The 18991-nt window shown below is 53.5% G+C and overlaps 1 protein-coding gene across 7 annotated transcripts; it reads right to left on the reverse strand.

The window, feature by feature from the left end:
• Positions 1–1087: 1087 nt before the first annotated feature.
• DVL3 (dishevelled segment polarity protein 3) lies at positions 1088–17229 on the reverse strand. Of its 7 annotated transcripts, none has more exons than XM_009201262.3 (16): positions 16766–17229; positions 9358–9427; positions 8698–8819; positions 8485–8594; positions 8158–8290; positions 7887–7980; positions 7602–7671; positions 6825–6964; positions 6568–6644; positions 6418–6485; positions 6116–6265; positions 5381–5512; positions 5027–5194; positions 2914–3129; positions 2406–2816; positions 1088–1570 (listed from the first exon to the last, which is right to left on the reverse strand). In XM_009201262.3, exons 1-16 carry the CDS (start codon positions 16924–16926, stop codon positions 1539–1541), a joined length of 2154 nt encoding a protein of 717 aa, XP_009199526.1. In that variant the 5' UTR covers positions 16927–17229; the 3' UTR covers positions 1088–1538. The 7 variants fall into 7 exon arrangements, with proteins under 7 accessions (XP_009199526.1, XP_031519381.1, XP_009199525.1 ...); XM_031663521.1 differs by having other exon boundaries at positions 4988–5194; XM_009201261.3 differs by having other exon boundaries at positions 8158–8293.
• Positions 17230–18991: the final 1762 nt, after the last annotated feature.

The following is an 18991-nucleotide window of genomic DNA, read 5'->3' on the forward strand; positions in this document are numbered from 1 at the left end:
TAGAGATGTCCAGTAGGTAATACCAATACAGATCTAAAGTCTGGGGGAAGTTGGGGTTGGAGCTATGTATTTGGGAATCACCAGCATATCAGCAGCAATTGAGGGCATCAGGATGAATGACTCCATTTTGGGAGTAAACAGAAAGGAAAGAGAAGTGAATCAAAGACGGAACGATGGAAGCACTGATACTGACAGGCATGAGCAATCGTGGAGAAATTCTCAAGAGAGATGGACAAGACAGAGTCAGAGAGAGAAGTACGTGAAACTTCTAGTGGTGGCTAGAAGCCACGGACTAGGTTGGGAACAATTCTAGAGCTCCCAGAAGGCAGGCAAGACTGAGTCACACTTCCAACAAAGCTCCCTGTGCACCAAAATCCCAGGAAGTATTGTTTTTGTTTGCTTTTGATACAGAATCTCACTCTGTCACCCAGGCTGGAGTGTGATCTCAATTCACTGCAACCTCCACTTGCTTCCTGGATTCAAGCGATTCTTGTGCCTCAGCCTCCTGAGTAGCTGAGATTACAGGCAGGTGCCAAAACACCCATCTAATTTTTGTATTTTTAGTCGAGATGGGGTTTCGCTATGTTGGCCAGGCTGGTCTCAAACTCCTGACCTCAAGTGATCCACCTGCCTCAGCTTCCCAAAGTGCTGGGATTACAGACGTGAGCCACCGCAACCGTCCAAGGAAGTACTGTTAATTGAAATAAATGCCAAAATGTCCCTACCTTGGTTTATCCCAAAACCTGGAGCTAAGGACTTCATCTCACTTTTGACACCCCAGCCCCCAAAATATGGAAGCCCAGGACAGCCAGGAGAATTTATAGCAGAGGCTTAAAGAGAAAGTCATGATTTGTTTAAAGTGGAGAATAAGGTGAAAAATAAAACCCGGTACTCTGTCTGGAAGTCCTGGTAGTCTCCTTGCCCAACCTCAACTGGCTTGTGGGCTCCTGTGTCCTTGCTCTGGGGTGTCATGGTGAATGTGAAAACAGAAGAGGTTGTGTGTGGGGGTGGGAATGGTCTGTCAGTCGCAGGGCGAGTCCTCTGCTGAGCCCAGCCTGAGACCCAGCTTACAGGCTTTATCCAGGTGAGAAAATGCCGGGGACATGTGTGCGAGGTTTGAGGGCTAACAGGATGGGGAGAAGGGTGTCAGGGGACCAGCCCCACAACCTAGGAGAGAATTGAGAGGGTCCAGCCCTTCCTGCAGGGACCAGCCCTGAGGCTTTAGTGAACTTGCATAGGCACCTGTGCTTGCGTCTCTGTGCATGTATGCATACATGAGAAAGATAAAGAGCTAAAAAGGCACCCCCCCAACTCACACCCCACCCCCTCGCAGGCTGCCACATGTGGTACAGTCTGATTCTCTCTGGAAAGGAGGAGAGTCTCTCATGCATGGGTGAAGCTGGGCCCTCCCCAGAAGCCTAGTGACCCATTATGTTAACGTGTGGGTGTGGGGGTTGGACATCCTTGGGAAGCCCTGAGGGGCTGCTGAAGCAGGGTTCCTGGTCTCCTCGGAGGTTGGGCCTCCCCTCGCTGGGGGCTCACAGAAAGTCAAACAGCCCGAAATTCTTGGCTGCTCCAGGCCCAGGGAAAATTGGGGGAGGAAAAAAGAAAGAAAAGAAATGTTTCAGGCCTGGAGGTGAGAAGAGCCTGATGGTTAGTAGGGTTAGGGGTCTGAAGGAACCAGCACGCAGGGCAGGCATGGGGCAGGGGTAGAGCAGAGATGCTCCCTGGAAGGCACTAGCCCCTCAGGCAACTGAGGGAGCCTTCTGGGCCTCTGATCCTGGGCACAGGCAGGGATGGCATGGATGGCTACTGGAGGCAACTACAGCTTTAGGTTGCAGGGCTGAGGCAGCAGGCAGGGGGACAGTTAGTAGGGGCAGATGAAGCAAATACATTTTGGTGTCAGTAATGTGGGGTAAAGTCAAGAGGTTTGCACACGTGCCTGATAGGGTGGGGTTAATAGAGGGATTATGTAGCTGAATGAATGGTGAAAGGGAGCTAAAGGAGAAAGGAGAGAATGAGGGAGTGAGCATGCCACCAAGGACATTGCTGGGGTCAACTCCCAAAAGGGGGTTTGCAGAGGGGAGTAAGGGGCAGCACCAAGTCTGGTCCCAGGGACAAAAAGGGTCCTGAGAAGTCCTATGCAGCGGTTAGTGGGCAGAGGAAAGGAAGTGGGGCCAGAGGCAGGTTAGGGGGCTGCAGAGCCAATCGGTAGGTGCACCCCACCCTCGCAGCACCCTGCGAGCAGTTAGCGCACCTGGATTTAGTTCCGTTTATTTCCCTTTCAGGTACCAGACAAAGTAAAAAAGACGGACGGATGGAGAGAGGAACGCAGCCGGCTGGGGTGGGAGCGGAATGGAGGTGAGGGAGGGGCCCTGCTCACATCACATCCACAAAGAACTCACTGGGGTTTCCCATGGCCATGCGGAAGGACTGTCTGCTGGCGGTCAGTTCCGGGGGCACTGAGGCCAGGTCGCGGCCCGGAGGGGCTCCTGGGGGCCCCATGGCCGCGGGCGGCGGGGGCATCATCAGCATAGGGGGGCCGTAGAGAGGGGGCACTCCGGGAGGACCGTAGCTCGGGTGTGTGTGGTGGCTGCGAAGGCTGCTGGCCAGTGAATGGTGGCTGCGGTGGCTGTGCTCGCTGGCCGCCGGGCCTGAGCGCTCGCTGGGCGCCCGCTCCCGCGGCCCCCTCAGGCTGCTGCGTGTCGTGTGGTCTGATTCACTGCCGCTGCCCCCCGACTTGGAGTCCCCGGCCTTCGGGTCCTTCTCCTTCCTCCGATCGCTGCCACTACGGTTGGAGCCACTGCTCCGACTGCCTGTAGGAGGCAAACAGGGCCAGCGCGGGGCAAGCTGAGTGGGCGGGGGAAGCCTGAGGCCCACCTATAGCCTTCCTCCGCGGCCCCTCTACCTTACCTTCGCTGTGCTGACTGCTGGCGCTGCCCCCGCCGTAGCTGTAGCCCAGCTCCGGGAAGCCTGGGTGCGGGTTGTAGGGGTGCGGGGGTGGCGGGTACTGGTACGGGAAAGCCATAGGCCAAGGGGCGGCCCCCGGGTGCGGCAAAGGGGCCAGTGTGTCCTGGTCAGAGGCGCCACTGGAGCCATCGTGATCGTGGAGAGACAGGTTGGCCATGTCTGTGGAGGGAAGGGCCGGATGGAGCTAGGTCTTTCCGGAGAGAGGTCCCTAGCCTAGGTCAGGTGGGCTCTGGATGACAGAGACCGTGGTAGTTTCTGGCTAGAATGAGAGGAGGCACAGACCAGACAGCTGCCCCTTCTGCAGACCCGCTTTGCCACCACCAGAGCCAGCTCCAGGGAGACCCGCCTCAGGAAGGCCTCGAGTCGTCATTCTTAGCCAAAGCTGCACCTCCCAATCCCTTTAAGGCCCTTGCCAAGCTTTTGCACTTTCTCTGCTGGCCTCAGTGGGCTAGAAGCGGCAAAACTCTTTGAGACAGAGTCTCATTCTATAGCCAAGGCTGGAGTGCAGTGGTGCAGTTTCAGCTCACTGCAACCTCCTCCCGCCTGGTTCAAGTGATTCTCCTGCCTCAGCCTCCTGACAGGGTCACACCACCACGCCTGGCTAATTTTTTTATTATTATTTTTAGTAGAGACAGGGTTTCACCATGTTGGCCAGGCTGGTCTCCAACTCCTAACCTCAGGTGATCTCCCACCTCGGCCTCCCAAAGGGCTGGGATTACAGGCGTAAGCCCGGCCTGCAAAACTCTTATGTGGCCATTTTCTCTTCTGTTCACTCAGCCGGTGCAAGGTTGGAGAATTTGGAAGGCTGAAATACCAGACAGTCACCAGGTATGTCGCACCTGAAGTTCATGAAGCACAATAGTGAACACTACCTTCAGCTCAGCCTAAACTAATCAGAACAGAAGCTAAGAGTAGCTTAGTTTCTCCTTGCCTTCTCAGATGAGGTCATTCTTTAGGAGCAAGGAGCAGTTTGGGAAATTTAGGTAAAGTTTTACCCACCTAGAACTAAATACCCACTAAAAGCCTAGAATGAGTGCAGGGCCTGCCAGAGATTCCCTATATAGAAGGTACTTGGCCCTGATTACACTTTCCTGGTGCTGCTGGAGTAGGTTGGAAGGGGCCAGAAGCAAAGAACAACTTAGGTGCCTCCCCCAGTGCTCTCCACCCCGTTCCCGGCCAGGCCTGGCTCTTCATAGCTCTGTCTCACTCCAACAACTCATCTCACGGACCCTGGCGCCCCCAGGGAAATTATACATTCCTTAAGGGCAAGGCTGCTCCCACCATTGTTGGAACTACCTTGAAGAGAGTATAAGGGGCCACCAGAACTGAATACCTGCCTGGGACACCCTCTGCTCACACACTATCGGTACCAGGTCCCAGAGCCTCAAGAGAGCTACGACTGCCCTTGAGGCCACCCGCCCTATTAAGATGAGACATTCCTCCAGCCCTAAGGAGAGCCAGCCCAACCTTCCAGGAGAGAAGTCAGGACACAGGGCTCTGAGGCTGCCTGTGGAGCCTGCAGCCAAGCCATCAACCTGTCAAGAGGCCAGCAGCCAGCATGGGGAGTGGTGGTGGAGGAAAGCAGTGGTCTGTGTCAGCTGTTGCCCAGAGCTGGTGGCGACGTGAGCCTCCAGGCTGTTGTTTAGAGGGAATGACTGTGTGCTCCTTGGGGCTACCTAGGCCTCCAGTTCTTCCCTTTAAGCCTGCAACACCCCTAGCAGAGACCAGTGAGAAGGAAAAGGCCTGTTCTGGCAGTATCCTGCTGAGCTGGGCCTCTGGGAGGTTGTGAGGATTGAGTAAGATGATGCTTTAGGAACAGTCAGCATGGTACCAGGCAGAGCAGGCACTTAGAAAATGCCAGGCCCAAGAGGGAGATGTGGGCCAGGTGAAGAGGCTAGATTGGACTCTTCTTCCACCACAGAACTCTCAGGCCTTGAGTTGGGCCCCTGGCTCTGCTGTCCCCCAGTTTGGGTTCCCCAGAGTCTGCTGCCACCTCCCTGGCTACCTCCCCACTCACAGCCAGGAGACAGGGCAAGAAGATGAGGGAGGCACATACTGCCGCAGAGGTCGCCGAAGATGTAGTAGCACTGCTCGGAGAAGGTGATCTTGTTGACAGTATGGCGGATGAAGCCAGCTTTCAGCAGGTTGCTAGCATACTTGCGGGCCTCCCTCCGGTCCGTGAAGCCTTCCACATTGTGGTACAGCCAGTCCACTACATCTGAGCCTGGGGGCAAGGCTGCCAGTTGATGGGGAGGCCCATCTGACTTGGACTCATCTGGTCTCACAGAAGCTATGAGGCTGGGGCTGGCTCCAGCTCAAAGGAAGGGTCCAAGGGAAGTCCTGGGCCCTCCGGCCTGCCCTGCCCCATCACTCCCCACCCACCCTGCATCCCACCATGGGGCTCTCTCACCGATGAAAGCATTAGGGATGGTAATCTTGAGCCACATGCGGTCACGGACCTCCAACCCTGATTCAGGGGAGGCCATGGCTTTTACGATGGCAGCCATGTCACTGTGGATGGACAAGTGGAAGTCGTCTAGGCCTGGGGGTGGGAGGCAGAATGGTGAGGCAGAAAGGGGCTTTGGAGTTTGGTAAACAAGAGTTTGCATTCTAGCTCTACCTCCTAGTAATTATGGGACCAATGCTGAGAAAATTAGTGATTTCTTGAACTCTCAGTTTCCCCTTCTATAAAAAATGGGGATTTTCATATCTACTTTACAAGGCTATTTGAAGAAAGGATTAAATAATATAAATGCAGGTGCTTGGCACAGTGTGCGATATACATGTGATGATAATCGAAATGGCTGCCGTTTACTGAATGCTTACTTTACACCACACATCGCAGTGGTGCTTCACTTAGATCCTCTCATTAAACCCACGGGAACCTGGTAGTTTATTTCGTGAGTCCTATTTTATAAGAGGAAACTGAGGCGCCCTGGGTGCTCATACAGGTTCAGAAGCAAACACTGTTTAGTGAGGGTTGGAGTGCCCGCTGTGGGGGAGTTGCAGTGTGGGGTTGCTAGAATGAGCCGAGCCCCATCTCCGGCCCTCTCTGATGCTCAAGCAAGAGTCTCCACATGGACCCTCATCAGTCCTCCCACCTGGCCCTGTCTGCTGGGCCCAGGACACAGGGTTGGACACTCACGCTCTGTGTCAGGGATGGAACTGGTGATGGAGGAGCTGGTGGAGGTGATGGTGCTCAGGGAGGGGCTCATGCCGTATGCAGGGAAGGTGCCGGTCATGGCTGCAGTGTGGGAAACCCAGGCCGCAGGGTCAATGGGCCGGATGGGCTCACCTGCAGGGAGGATGAGGAGTCATGGGCTACCCACCCTGCCCACTGCTGGGCCCAACAGGATAGATGTGGGGGCTCTGGGTGAGAGAAGAAAGGAGAGACAGTGCTCATGTATGTAAGCACCAGCTTTAGGACTGAGTCTCCCATCCACTTACTCCTGGGCAATGTGAAGCAACCACGTGGACTTGGGTCCCAGCACTTGGCTACAGTCAGGGTGATGGGCCTGAAAACAAGGGTGTCCTGTGAAGGCAGGATGTGTACAGGCCAGACCAAGCCCCTTGCCCAGTGCCCCATTCCATCCATACCCCGGTTTGTGCACAATCTCCCGCAGTACCCGGACTGCATCGTCATTACTCATGTTCTCAAAGTTGATCTCGTTTACCTGGGAAAGGACCAGGAGTGGGATAAATAGCTGTGTTGGGGAGGATGAAAGGGGAACTCAAGTTGGTAGGTCAGGGAGTCTTCCCTCAACCAAGAAAGGGCCTCTGAATGAGCAGGGTGCAGATGGTAGGACACCTCCCGGCTCTCTATCCACACCACCGCCTAGGATGGGCACTGATACCTGTAACAGCATATCTCCTGGCTCGATGCGTCCATCAGCAGCCACGGCCCCACCCTTCATGATAGAGCCAATGTAGATGCCGCCGTCACCACGCTCGTTGCTTTGGCCCACAATGGAGATGCCCAAGAAGTTATATTTTTCTATAGAGAGCAATTTAAGACCTTAAGGGGGAGCAAGGTTCCTACCCGCATTCCCAGCCCATTAGAAAATGGAAAGGGACAGGAACTGAACTGACATTTACTGATCCTGAATCAGGCACTGCACTCAGCATGCTCAACATGCTTCCATGGAATCCTTGCTGGCTGTAAGGTAGGGACTCAGTCCCATTTTACACAGCAGGCAACTGAGGTCTAGTGAACCTAGAAGATGACTTTCCTAAGCCAGTAACTGGCAGAGCCAGGAATCAAACTCAGATTTAAATCCCAAAGTTGGGCTCCTTTTACTATATCCAGCTGCCTCGTAAAGAGAGTACCTAGGGCAGAAATCAGAGAGAAAGGATGCAATGGCTAAGAGATGTGAAGGAGTGGGCACTCAGAAATTACTTCCTCCAGGAATCCTTCCCTGATGCCATTTTCTGCTTCCACAACTCTCTGTGCTTATCTCTGTCATAGCCCTGATGGTGAGACACTAAAATGATCAGTTTATGTATCAGCTGATATTTATGAAAGAGAGCTCCCTGAGGGCAGGGAACATATTCTGTGCCTCTCTGAGCTCCTCAAGTCTGCCCAGTGTCTGGCACATAGCAGGTGCTTTAGAGTGCTGTTTCCTCAGACTCACCCATGTTGAGAGTAACCGTGATGATGTTGAGTGACATAGTGGAGTCCGTGATGCTGCTGAAGGACGAGGACTGAAATAGACAGAGGCCCTGAGCAGTAGGCAGGGGTGGCAGGAATTCACTCCCACCTGGCTCCTCCTCAAGGTGAGTCCTCGGTGTTGCCCCCTGCCCCAAGGTTCTAAACACTGCACTAAGGGGATGGGATCTAAGGAAGAACAAGCCTTGGCCCTGCCTAGGAAGGGCTTACAATCTACCTCCACCCATCCCTAGCCTCCCAGACCCCATACCCGCTCAATCCGAGAAACCTTCTGCTTCCGCCGCCGCCGCTTGTGTCTTCTCATCAGGCGTGAGGCGCTGCTCTGTTCTGTGGAGCTGCTGAACCTGTGGGGCCCACAGTCGTTCCCCACCAGGCTGGCCCAGCCCTGCCCCCATGAGAGGCACTGCAGGGCCTGGGTCCCCAACACAAAGCCCGTAAGCCTCCCAGGGCCCTGCCTCCTCAGGGTTTAGGGCTCCTCCAGGGTCACCTGCCCCACAATCCCCATGAAACTCAAGCCCCACCTGCTGGTGGAATCATCCTCATCTGAGTCAAAGAAGCTGGTGGTCTCCAGCTCGCTGCTCATAAGGGTGGATGAGCTATCATAACCCCCTGGTTCTCGCCGCCGCTCCCCCTTTGCAGTTCCATTTAGCCGAGCTGCTGCAGGGGATGGAAGCAGTTGGGTTTACACAGTGCCCAGTGCAGGAGTGGAGGGAGAGAGGTAAGCCAGGGGCTGCACCGGGGCCAGGCACATCCTGAGCTCAGGAAGTAGGGCAAGGAGGTGGGTAGCTGGGTGGAAACTGTGGGGAGGGTGTGAGGTACAGACGGTGTCCATGTTCAGGAAGATATACCATGCTCTGGGCCATCCCTCCGGCGTGGCCGCTCTCGCTGGGCAGACACCAAGGAGTCTGTCTCTGTGTCATTGTCCAGGTTCTCCTGGCTGCCCCCACCAGCATGAGGGCTGCAGGGAAGAGACTTGATGGGGGAGGGGCCAGGCTGGGGGCTCCCTCCCCCAGCCCTGGGCTGAGCTGATGCTGCCCTCCCCACCCTCAGGTCACACTCACTGGAAGGACGGGGGTCGGGAGTCCCCGATGCCTCCCGTGCGCTCCATAGGTGGTGGCAGCTCCGATGGGTTGTCAGCACAGAAGGGGGCTGGGTCCGGGTGTGAGCCCTCAGCTGACACCAGCTGAAGGGGAGAAACTGAGTGAGTAGTATGTTAGAGGAGCACCAAGGAGAAGGGGATTGTTGGCTTCCGGCAAGCATGAAGGCGTAAGAGGAAGGAAGCAGGAAATATTGAGGGAGAAAAGACAGGGCTGTGCAAGGATGGCTGAGATGAACAGTGGCCCCTCTGCCACTTCCTGCTATTGATGGGGTGGCTGGAAGGCATGGGGTGGTGAAGTGGAGTGGGGACAAAGAACAAGGCTCAGTGGTCTAAGGCAGAGATGAGCAGGTGGCAGAAGGAAACCTGAGGCAAGTGTCTGAAAGGCATAAGAAACGTTGCTATCTCCACTGTGTGTTTCTATCTCTCCCTCTTCCCCCTTCCCACCAATTTCTCACTTTTCATCAAGGTTACAGAATCTGAGGTGAGAAGCAGTTCATTTAGAAAACTAAAGAAAGATTCAGATACTGAAGCTTAAAACCACCAGCTACAATCTCAGTGATGCCTTTCCCTCGTCCAGCCCAGCACAGGGATGCAGGTGGATGGAAGGCTGAGGGCTCCTTACCCAGGACACCACCCGGCCATTGAAGCATGGTAGCTTGGCATTGTCATCCGAGATCTCCTCCTTCACCACTCTGCAGAGAAAAGGGGATGGTCACAGAGAACCTTCTAGGATGGAAATGGAGGATCCTCAAATCCCAACTCTCAGGTGCTCCTCTATCCTAAACTGGGAATCAAACCACCAGCACAAGACTGTTCAAATGAAAGCAAAGGTTGGCGAGACCCAGGAACAGCTCTTTAGCACCACCAGGAAGATACCAGCCCTGCCTAGGCCAGATGCCTTCCTGGGGCATCCTCTCAGTCATCAGGTGATTGCCAATTACAACTGACACATCACTGTCCCCCATGCTACGCCCTAAAATCTCCAGAGTGCTCTACCCATCCCCAACATGACTCTCCTGGGCTAGACTTTCTCTTTTCCTCTGACCCCAATTGGAAAAAAGCATACAATTATAACTGTCCTTCCTTTCTTAAGTGGGAATCCTAACATTGTTGTGGGAGGTGTGGACAAAGAATTTAAGAAAATTAGAAAAGAGAAGGGGAAGCCGGGCGCGGTGGCTCAAGCCTGTAATCCCAGCACTTTGGGAGGCTGAGACGGGCAGATCACGAGGTCAGGAGATCGAGACCATCCTGGCTAACATGGTGAAACCTCGTCTCTACTAAAAAATACAAAAAACTAGCCGGGTGAGGTGGCAGGCTACTCGGGAGGCTGAGTCCCAGCTACTTGGGAGGCTGAGGCAGGAGAATGGTGTAAACCCGGGAGGCGGAGCTTGCAGTGAGCCCAGATCCCGCCACTGCACTCCAGCCTGGGCGACAGAGTGAGGCTCCATCTCAAAAAAAAAAAACAAAAAGAAAAGAAAAGAAAAGGGGAGGCCGGGCGTGATAGCTCATGCCGGTAATACTAGCACTTTGAGAGACCGAGGCAGGCGGATCACCCTTAAGTGGAGTTTGAGACCAGCCTGGCCAACTTGGCAAAACCCCATCTCTACTAAAAATAGAAAAATTAGCTGGGCTGGTGGTGTGCACCTGTAATCCCAGCTACTCGGGAGGTAAGGCAGGTGAATCGCTTGAACCTGGCAGGTGGAGGTTGCAGTGAGCTGAGATTGCACCACTGTGTTCCAGCCTGGGCAACAGAGTGAGACTCTGTCTCAAAACAAGAAAAAAAAAAAAAAAAAAGAAAAGAGAAAGGAAGAAGGCATTTACTGAACATTTTCCACATGCCATTATGATAATTAACAGTAACAATTGCTCTTTCTTACGCTGGTAATCTCAGAACTTTGGGAGGCTGAGGCAGGAGGATCGCTTGAGGCCAGGAGTTTTGAGACCTGCCTGGTCAACATAGCGAGGCACCGTCTCTACAAAACAAAACAAATACAAAAATTAGCCAAGCATGGTGGTGTGTGCCTGTGGTCCCAGCTACTTGGAAGGGTGACGTGGGATGATCGCTTCAGCCTAGGAGTTCGAGGCTGCAGTGAGCTATGATTGTGCCACTGCACTCCAGCCTGGGCGACAGAGCAAGACCCTGTCTCAAAAAAAAAAAAAAAAAAAAAATTTGCTGTCATTTATTGAGCATAAATGAGTATTATGGGCCAAGCACTATGCTAAACACTTTACTTATATAATTTCATTTACTACAACAACGCTATAACGCAGGTACACTGGGGAAACTAGGTTCAATAGGTTCAGTAATTCTCCTAAACTCATGCTGGAATTTGAATCCTGGTCAGCCTGACTCTAACGTCTGCATTCTTACCTATTACACCACCTTATCTTCCTATAGTTAGAACCTATAATCTTCACATCAGCCTCAGTGGGCAGACAATATGATCTTCATTTCATGAATAAGGAAACTGAGATACATTCAGTAACTTGTCCAAGGTCACAGGACTAGTAGATGTCAGAGCTGGAATTTCACCCCAGGCTTGTCTGACTCCAAAATCCATACTCCTTCCATTGTATTTCACATTCTTTCCTATATAATAACAGAGGTAATGTGGGTCTATGTGGCGAGTGGGTGCTGGAGGACAATGATGTGAGGCATGAAGGGTGTGGAATGTGGTCATGGGGCATGTAGTGTGGCCTGGGGAATGTGGTGAGGCAAGAAGTCAGGCAGTAACTACAGTTGGGGCTGGGAAGGGGAGTGGGAAAGTTTGAGGACCCTCAGACTGTCAAATATGCCAGGAGTACAGAGATGGGAAGACATGACCAGGGGTCAGATGACACATGCCGGGAGCTCTAAGCAGAGAGGGAAGACAGCAAGGAGGAGGTTGGGAAGTTCAGTCCCTACTTGTTCTTTGTTTTTTGTTTGTTTGTTTGTTTGAGACGGAGTCTCACTCTGTCACCCAGACTGGGGTCCAGTGGTACAATCTCAGCCCATTGCAACCTCCACTTCCCGGGTTCAAGTGATTCTCCTGCCTCAGCCTCCTGAGTAGCTGGGATTACAGGCACTCGCCACCACACCCGACTAATTTTTGCATTTTTAGTAGAGACAGGGTTTCATCATGTTGGCCAGGGTGGTCTTGAACTCCTGACCTCAGGTGATCCACTCACCTCGGCCTCCCCAAGTGCTGGGATTACAGGCATGAGCCAGCGCGCCCAGCCCCCGTTGTTCTTAGAGCAGTTTCTGCCCAGAGCCGGGAATGTGCTTGGCTCCTTGTGATGCTCACATTTTTGGACTCACAGCCAAGTTCACAGGCCAAGCCTGCCCTCCCAACTCCCATCCAGCTCTAGCTCCTCCATCATTCCCAACACCACAGTGACCCTCGGAAAGCAGCCCAAATCATCCTACTCAGGCCCACCATGGCAGAAAGTGTAGAAAGCATAGGCTAGAAAGAAGGGACAGAGAAGTAGCTCAGACCCACCAGTCAGGCTGGCCACAGGATACTACAAGTTGGCAGCCCCACAGGGCTCAAAGGAAAAGGGAATATGTGGACCACATGGCACAGCCTGCTTTGGAAAGGGTCTGCTTGTGGGTGGGAAAATTGCTGCTGAGTCCCTACCTCCCGGGTCCCCTGGCAGGCCCCACCACACAGCTCCACACTACATATTTCCTCTCTTTCTGGGGGTCATCGACAGGCCACCAAGGCTCTGCTGACTCAAAACAATCAGCTGATCTTTGGCAGCTTTGGGGAACCTCAGACAGGCCTCACTCTCCCACCATGGAGCTGAATGGCTGGGGGTTACATAGCACTTACTCACACACACACACTTACACCCCAAATGGAGTCAAATAAATAAGGGCTCAAATTCCAATTCTACCACTTATTGGCCCTCTTACAGAAGTTTCTTAATTTCTCCAAGCCTTTGTCTCGTCCTGGCAAATGGGATCCTTAAATGCCTGGTATGATTCAGGCATACAATAAAAGTTAGTTATATTGTCAATCTTTAGCAGGATCCACACACTATTTCTAATTACGTATACATTTTTAAGGGCAGAGCAAATAAATCTGTTTATCATTCATTGTTCATCCAAGTAAAATGCTTTGGCTGGCTGGGCACAGTGTCTCAGCCCTGTAATCCCAGCACTTTGGGAGGCCAAGGTGAGCAGATCACGAGTCAGGAGATCGAGACCATCCTCGCTAACATGGTGAAACCCTGTCTCTACTAAAAACACACACAAAAAATTAGCCGGGCGCGGTGGCAGGCGCCTGTAGTCCCAGCTACTCAGGAGGCTGAGGCAGGAGAATGGCGTGAACCCGGGAGGCGGAGCTTGCAGTGAGCCGAGATCGCGCCACTGCACTCCAGCCTGGGCGACAGAGCAAGACTCTCTCTTAAAAAAAAAAAAAAAAATAAAATAAAATAAGATAAAATAAAATAAAATAAAATGCTTTGGCTGAGGGCCCAGTGGGTTTTAGGTCCTGAGCTTGCTACTGTAGGGATCTCATGAAACATCAGACCCAGAGCCTGCCTTGTTCTCGGAGAGACTTGGTCCAGTGGACAGTTCACGGAAATATACTGCAATCCAGGAAGTGGTTGGAGCCATAGGAGCAGCACATGTGTTCACTGGATAGACATCTGCTCAGTGCCACACAGATGTCAGGATATAAAGATAAAATAAGCCAGGCTCGGTGGCCCATGCCTGTAATCCCAGCACTTTGGGAGGCCAAGGTGGGCGGATCACTTGAGGTCAAGAGTTCATGACCAGCCTGGCTAACGTAGCAAAACCCCATCTCTACTTAAAATACAAAAATTAGCCGGGTGTCATGGCACACACTAGTAGTCCCAGCTATTTGTGAGGCTGAAGCAGGAGAATCGTTTGAACCCGGGAGGCAGAGGTTGCAGTGAGCCAAGGTCACACCACTGTACCGCAGCCTGCGTGACAAAGCCAGGCTCCATCTCAACAACAACAACAACAACAACAAAAAGGGATAAAATAAGAGATAAGAGTGCCATGACAGTTCTCATGGAAAAGCTCAACCCAGAGGGCAGGAGAATTTGAATCTGGAGGAGACAGGGGAAGAAGAGTGCTATAAGTGGAAGGCCCAGAGGGAGGACAGTGTATGACATGCAGCAGGGAACCACACAGTTAATGACCTGGTCGCCATGCTGCCCCCTCTCACAGCTCAAGGCCAGACTAGCAGTAGGTACTTTACTTCCATGAACCATCCACCATGCCCTCAATGCTGAAAATGTTTATCTTTCCTCCATTTCTCAAATAACTTAAGATGACAGGCTGTGTGCAGTGGCTCACACCTGTAATCCCAGCACTTTGGGAGGCTGAGGTGGGTGGATTGCCTGAGGTCAGGAGTTCGAGACCAGCCTGGCCAACATGGCAAAACCCCATCTTTACTAAAAATACAAAAATTAGCTGGGCATGGTGGCACATGCCTGTAATCCCAGCTACTTGGGAGGCTGAGGCAGAAGAATCATTTGAACCTGGGAGGCAAAGGTTTCAGTGAGCCGAGATCGCACCACTGCACTCCAGCCTGGGTGACAAGAGAGAAAATCCTCAAAAAAAAAAAAAAAAAAAAAGAAAGAAAAGAAAAAAAATTTAAAAAGATGGCTGGGCCTACCCTGAGCTTGACAAATGCTTTTGGAGACCAGATGGGACTTGAGGGGTCCTCAGGCCTCACAACCAGAACCTCCAAGGCTGAGCCAGGAGTGAAGAAACTGAAGAGATAGCAGCCTTCCTCCTCTGACCCATCTTCCCTTCTGTCAGTTAGGGTCACTGGCCTCCGCCAGTGATACTATTATGCTATCTATTTCATAAGGCTGTTTTGAAGATTAAATGAGTGAAGATTTGAAAAGCATTTGGATTAGTCCCTGGCACACTAAGCATAAAAGGCGTGTGTTAAATAAATGAAATATATATATATGCTCTTCAGCTATTAGTCCTCTGTGACAAGACAGCCCTCTCAGGTCCCCTGCTCATTTATCCTTCTGGGGATACAAACAAAATGTATGTCCTCCACTTCATTTTTAATACTGTTTTCAACCCTGCTAAAATGGTCCAACTCTGATTTTGGTTCAAGTACCACTGATGTTTGCAAGATGGCTTCAGGTGGCACACAGATTACCGTTGCTTAGTTCAATCGTTAAATATTTATGTTAAATATATTTTAGAAAGAAATAGAAAAGTCAGATGTATGGTTTCATATTATTGCTTGGTTCAAGCTAAGAAAAAGAATGAGTGGACTGACAATGGATTTAAAGAAAAATATTAAGTAAACAGTGACTGGATGTAATGGGGGCCCTCTTATAACTGCAGTTAGGCCTGGCTCAACAGCAGCCTTGGGATTGGGAGAGCAGCCCAGAGTTGTCCAGGCTTAGGAGGCAGGGGCCAGGCCCAGTGGGTCTAGAGATAAGTTGGGGGTGGAGAGACAGCCTATCCTAGTCCCTCAAGGCATCTGGATCTGAGGTGGCCCCAGGGCACTGGACTCTGGTTGATCTTCCCCTTTTCCTTGTGTGGGGGCAGTAGCTTGATCCCTTCTAACCCTATTCTTCTCTTGCCAGGCCAAAGCATCCACCCGCTCACACAGACCCCTTCCAGATCCATCCCTCCTCAGAATCTTCCAATCAGAGGTGTCTGTCTCTGGGCTGAAGGCAGACAATCATTATCACAGCAGAAGCACCCCACCCCAGGGCAGGAACAACAACAGAAACAAGAATAGTTAGAATCTACATAGCACTGCCCACTGTACAAAGCACTCTCACACACATGATTTCACGGGCTCATCCAACCCTGAGTTTCAGGTGACAGCAAAACATGCCAGGCATTAGACAGAAGGTGCTTGCTTCCTAGTGCTAGGTGGGCCAGAGGCTTGGGAGAGAAGCCCGACAACTGAACACCGGGGAGGAGAAAGACTCCTCTTGGCTGTAGGGCCTCAGCTCCAAAAAGCAGTGCAGGCCTCAGGCTAGGGCTGGAGAGGCAGCCTTCAGGCCTGGAGGGGCCTTCCCCACCGCCTCCAGGCCCAGCGCCCAGTTAATGAGACGGCAGGCAAGTGTGGGGCGCCTCCCCCTCCCCCAGTCTCCTGGGAGTTGGGGGGGGTTCGAGGGGATCAGCCAGGCCCCCCCTTCCCAGGCCAGCTGCTTCAGAACCTTCCGGCTCCAACATTCCATCCCCTCTTAAAGGGGAAGTGCTTCCAAACTCTGCCTGTCCGGATCTCTGCAGCTGGGTGGAAGGGAAGACCCCACCAGCGAGGGGAAGATGGAGAACACCAAGAAACTCTTTCTGGCCCTCCCACCCAGGCCCCAGGCCCTTCCCAACGTCTCCCCACTGGCCACCATCTGGAGGAAAAAGACCCAAATTGGAGGAAAGATCAGCACCTGGGTCAGTGAGGACGCCTACTGAGGGGTCAGGCTCTCTGTTCCGGTGACAACATCCCCAACGGCCCACAAAGGAGAGGGGAGGCAGCTAGATAAACATCAGATCTGCAGACCCCGCTCACCGCCAGGCGCCCGAGCACCCCCGACACCCCTCCCCCAGCTCAAAGTCCCAGCAGAGCCCTCAGATGCAGCATACTCCAAATATGGCTGGGAGCTGTGCTGCTGAAAAGATGAAGGGGGCGAAGAACGAGGGTCACACAACGCAAGTCTGTGCGGAAAAAGGTGGCTCTGGCTCCTCGGCAGGAGGAGGATGGGGGACTCGGGCTCTGAAACTAGGTGGAGGGGGTGTGTGTCTGTCTCTGTGGGCCACTGGTCTCTGACGAGGTAAGGCGACCGCACCGGCAGGAACTCTGCTCGTGGGGAGTTGGACGTCCCCTTAAACAAGGGAGGCCAAGATCCCCCCTTCAGAGGTGAACGGGAGTTGCCAGAGGGGCTGGAACCAAAGGGGCCCAAATGGGCCGAGTCGCCCCTAGAAGTCAGAGCGGGGCTAGGAGCTGGTGTGGCGAGGGAAGTCGAAACGGACCGCGTCGTCCCTTAGAAGCCGGAGCGGCCGGGGCCCCCGGAGGCGGGGCGGGGGCCATCCTCACCCGAAATCGTCGTCCATAGACTTGAAGAAGAACTTATAGCTGGGTCGCTGCAAAACGCCCTTAAAGTCAGCCAACGTGACGCGCTCGGCGGGCAGGGGTAGCTTCACAAGGTACGGCGTCTCCTGCCCGTCCAAGTGGTAGATGATCTTGGTCTCGCCCATGGCTCCGGCCTCGGGCCCGACGGCCCGCGCGCGGCCTGCTCGGGCGGCCGGGCCGAGCCTCCCAGACGGCGGCGGCGGGCGGCGCGGCCCAGCGGGTCAACCCAGCTCGGCGGCTGCCCGCGGCGTCAGCTCCCTTGTTCTCCGGCCGCTCCCGGGTCCCAGCGCCGCCCGCCGCCGCCGCGGCCGCCGCTTCCGCTCCTCACTCTCCTGACTGGACTGGAGACCGCGACTCTTCCGGTGGCCGCGGCCCTCCCGGCCCAGGGCTGCGTCCCCCGCTCCCCTCCTCCGGCCCGGCGCGGCCCCGCCCCGGCGCGCCCCACCCCCGGCCGCCGCGGAGAGCGGAGAGACGCCGGCCTCGCGGCAGATGGCTGAGCTTCCACCCGGCCCCACTGACGTCCCGCCCACTGGCTGGGCCGCGGCGCTCCGGTCCCGGGTCCCTAGAAACGGAAGGGGAGATTCACGGGGATGGCGGCGTTCCAGGACCCCTGAAGGCCCTGACTCCGGACCCAAGTGGGATCGGTGACTGCTCTGCAGTCCGGGAGGAGTGGAAGGCAGGGATTGCTTTGGTCCCCAGAAATGGCCTAGGGAAAGAGGGTGGGTCTGACTCTGGATCCCTGGAGGAGAGTGACCTTAACATGGCCAGTCAGGGTTTCTTGAGAAGCACAACTGCTGTCAATGAGTCTACTACACTGATCTCGAGAGCAGGACAGCATCCAGTTCTGATTCCTCCCTATAATCTTAGCGTCCAGTTGCAAGGTAGTGGTTTAGTAAGTGGATTGAATGAAGACTAAGTAGGCCCCGGGCGCGGTGGCTCATGCTGGTAATCCCAGCACTTTGGAGGCCAAAGCGGGCGGATCGCCTGAGATCGAGAGTTAGGACCAGCCTGACCTACATGGAGAAACCCCGTCTCTACTAAAAATACAAAAAAATTAGCCGGGCGTGGTGGCGCATGCCTGTAATCCCAGCTACTCGGGAGGCTGAGGCAGGAGAATCGCTTGAACTCGGGCGGCGGAGGTTGCGGAGGTTGCAGTGAGCCAAGATCGTGCCATTGCACTCCAGCCTGGGCAACAAGGGTGAAACTCCATCCCCCACCCCCACCCGACACAAAAAATAATAAGTGGATGCATGCACGCCTAAAACAGTAAGTCTCAAACCAGAACTAGGTATAGCCGGTTCCTCACAGATCTCCTCACCCCGTAACTTTTAATTCATTTAATAAATACTGAGGGCCTACTATGTGTAAGGCATATTGCATGAGATATAGCGGTAGCAAGACAGACAAGGCTGCTCTCAGGACCTTCTGTCTGCTGGAGGGACACACATAGGCTTGTAAATACATAGCTTCAGAATGACAACTGCTATGAAGAAGGTAAAACAAAGTGATGTGATAGTGACAGGGGAAGCCGGGCGCAATGGCTCATGCCTGTAATTCCAGCACTTTGGGAGGCTGAGGCAGGTGGATCGCCTCGGGTTAGGAGTTCAAGACCAGCCTGGCCAACATGGTGAAACCCCATCTCTATTAAAAATACAAAAATTAGGCCAGGCACAGTGGCTCATGCCTGTAATCCCAGCACTTTGAGAGGCTGAGGTGGGCAGATCATGGGGTCAAGAGACTGAGACCATCCTGGCCAACATGGTGAAGCCCCTTCTCTACTAAAAATACAAAAATTAGCTGGGCATGGTGGTGCGTGCCAGCTACTTGGGAGGCTAAGGCAGGAGAATTGCTTGAATCCGGGAGGTGGAGTTTGCAGTGAGCCGAGATCCCACCACTGCACTCCAGCCTGGTCAACAGAGTGAGGCTCTGCCTCAAACAAAAACAAAACAAAACAACCAAACCAAAACAAAAAAGATAGTGACAAGGGAAAGAGGTTTCCGGGTGGTTAGAGAAGTCCTCTTACAGAAGAGAAGACCTAGAAATAGTGAGGATGAAGCGGCTATGAGAAGATCTGGGGTGACAGCATTCTAGGCAGAGAGCACAGCCAATATACAGGCTCAAGGCAGGAATAAACATGTTACATTTGAGGAATGAGAAGGCCATGGTGACTAAAGGAATAGTTCTAGATGA

Source organism: Papio anubis, chromosome 2, assembly GCF_008728515.1.
Source record: "Papio anubis isolate 15944 chromosome 2, Panubis1.0, whole genome shotgun sequence".
Lineage (NCBI taxonomy): Eukaryota > Metazoa > Chordata > Mammalia > Primates > Cercopithecidae > Papio > Papio anubis.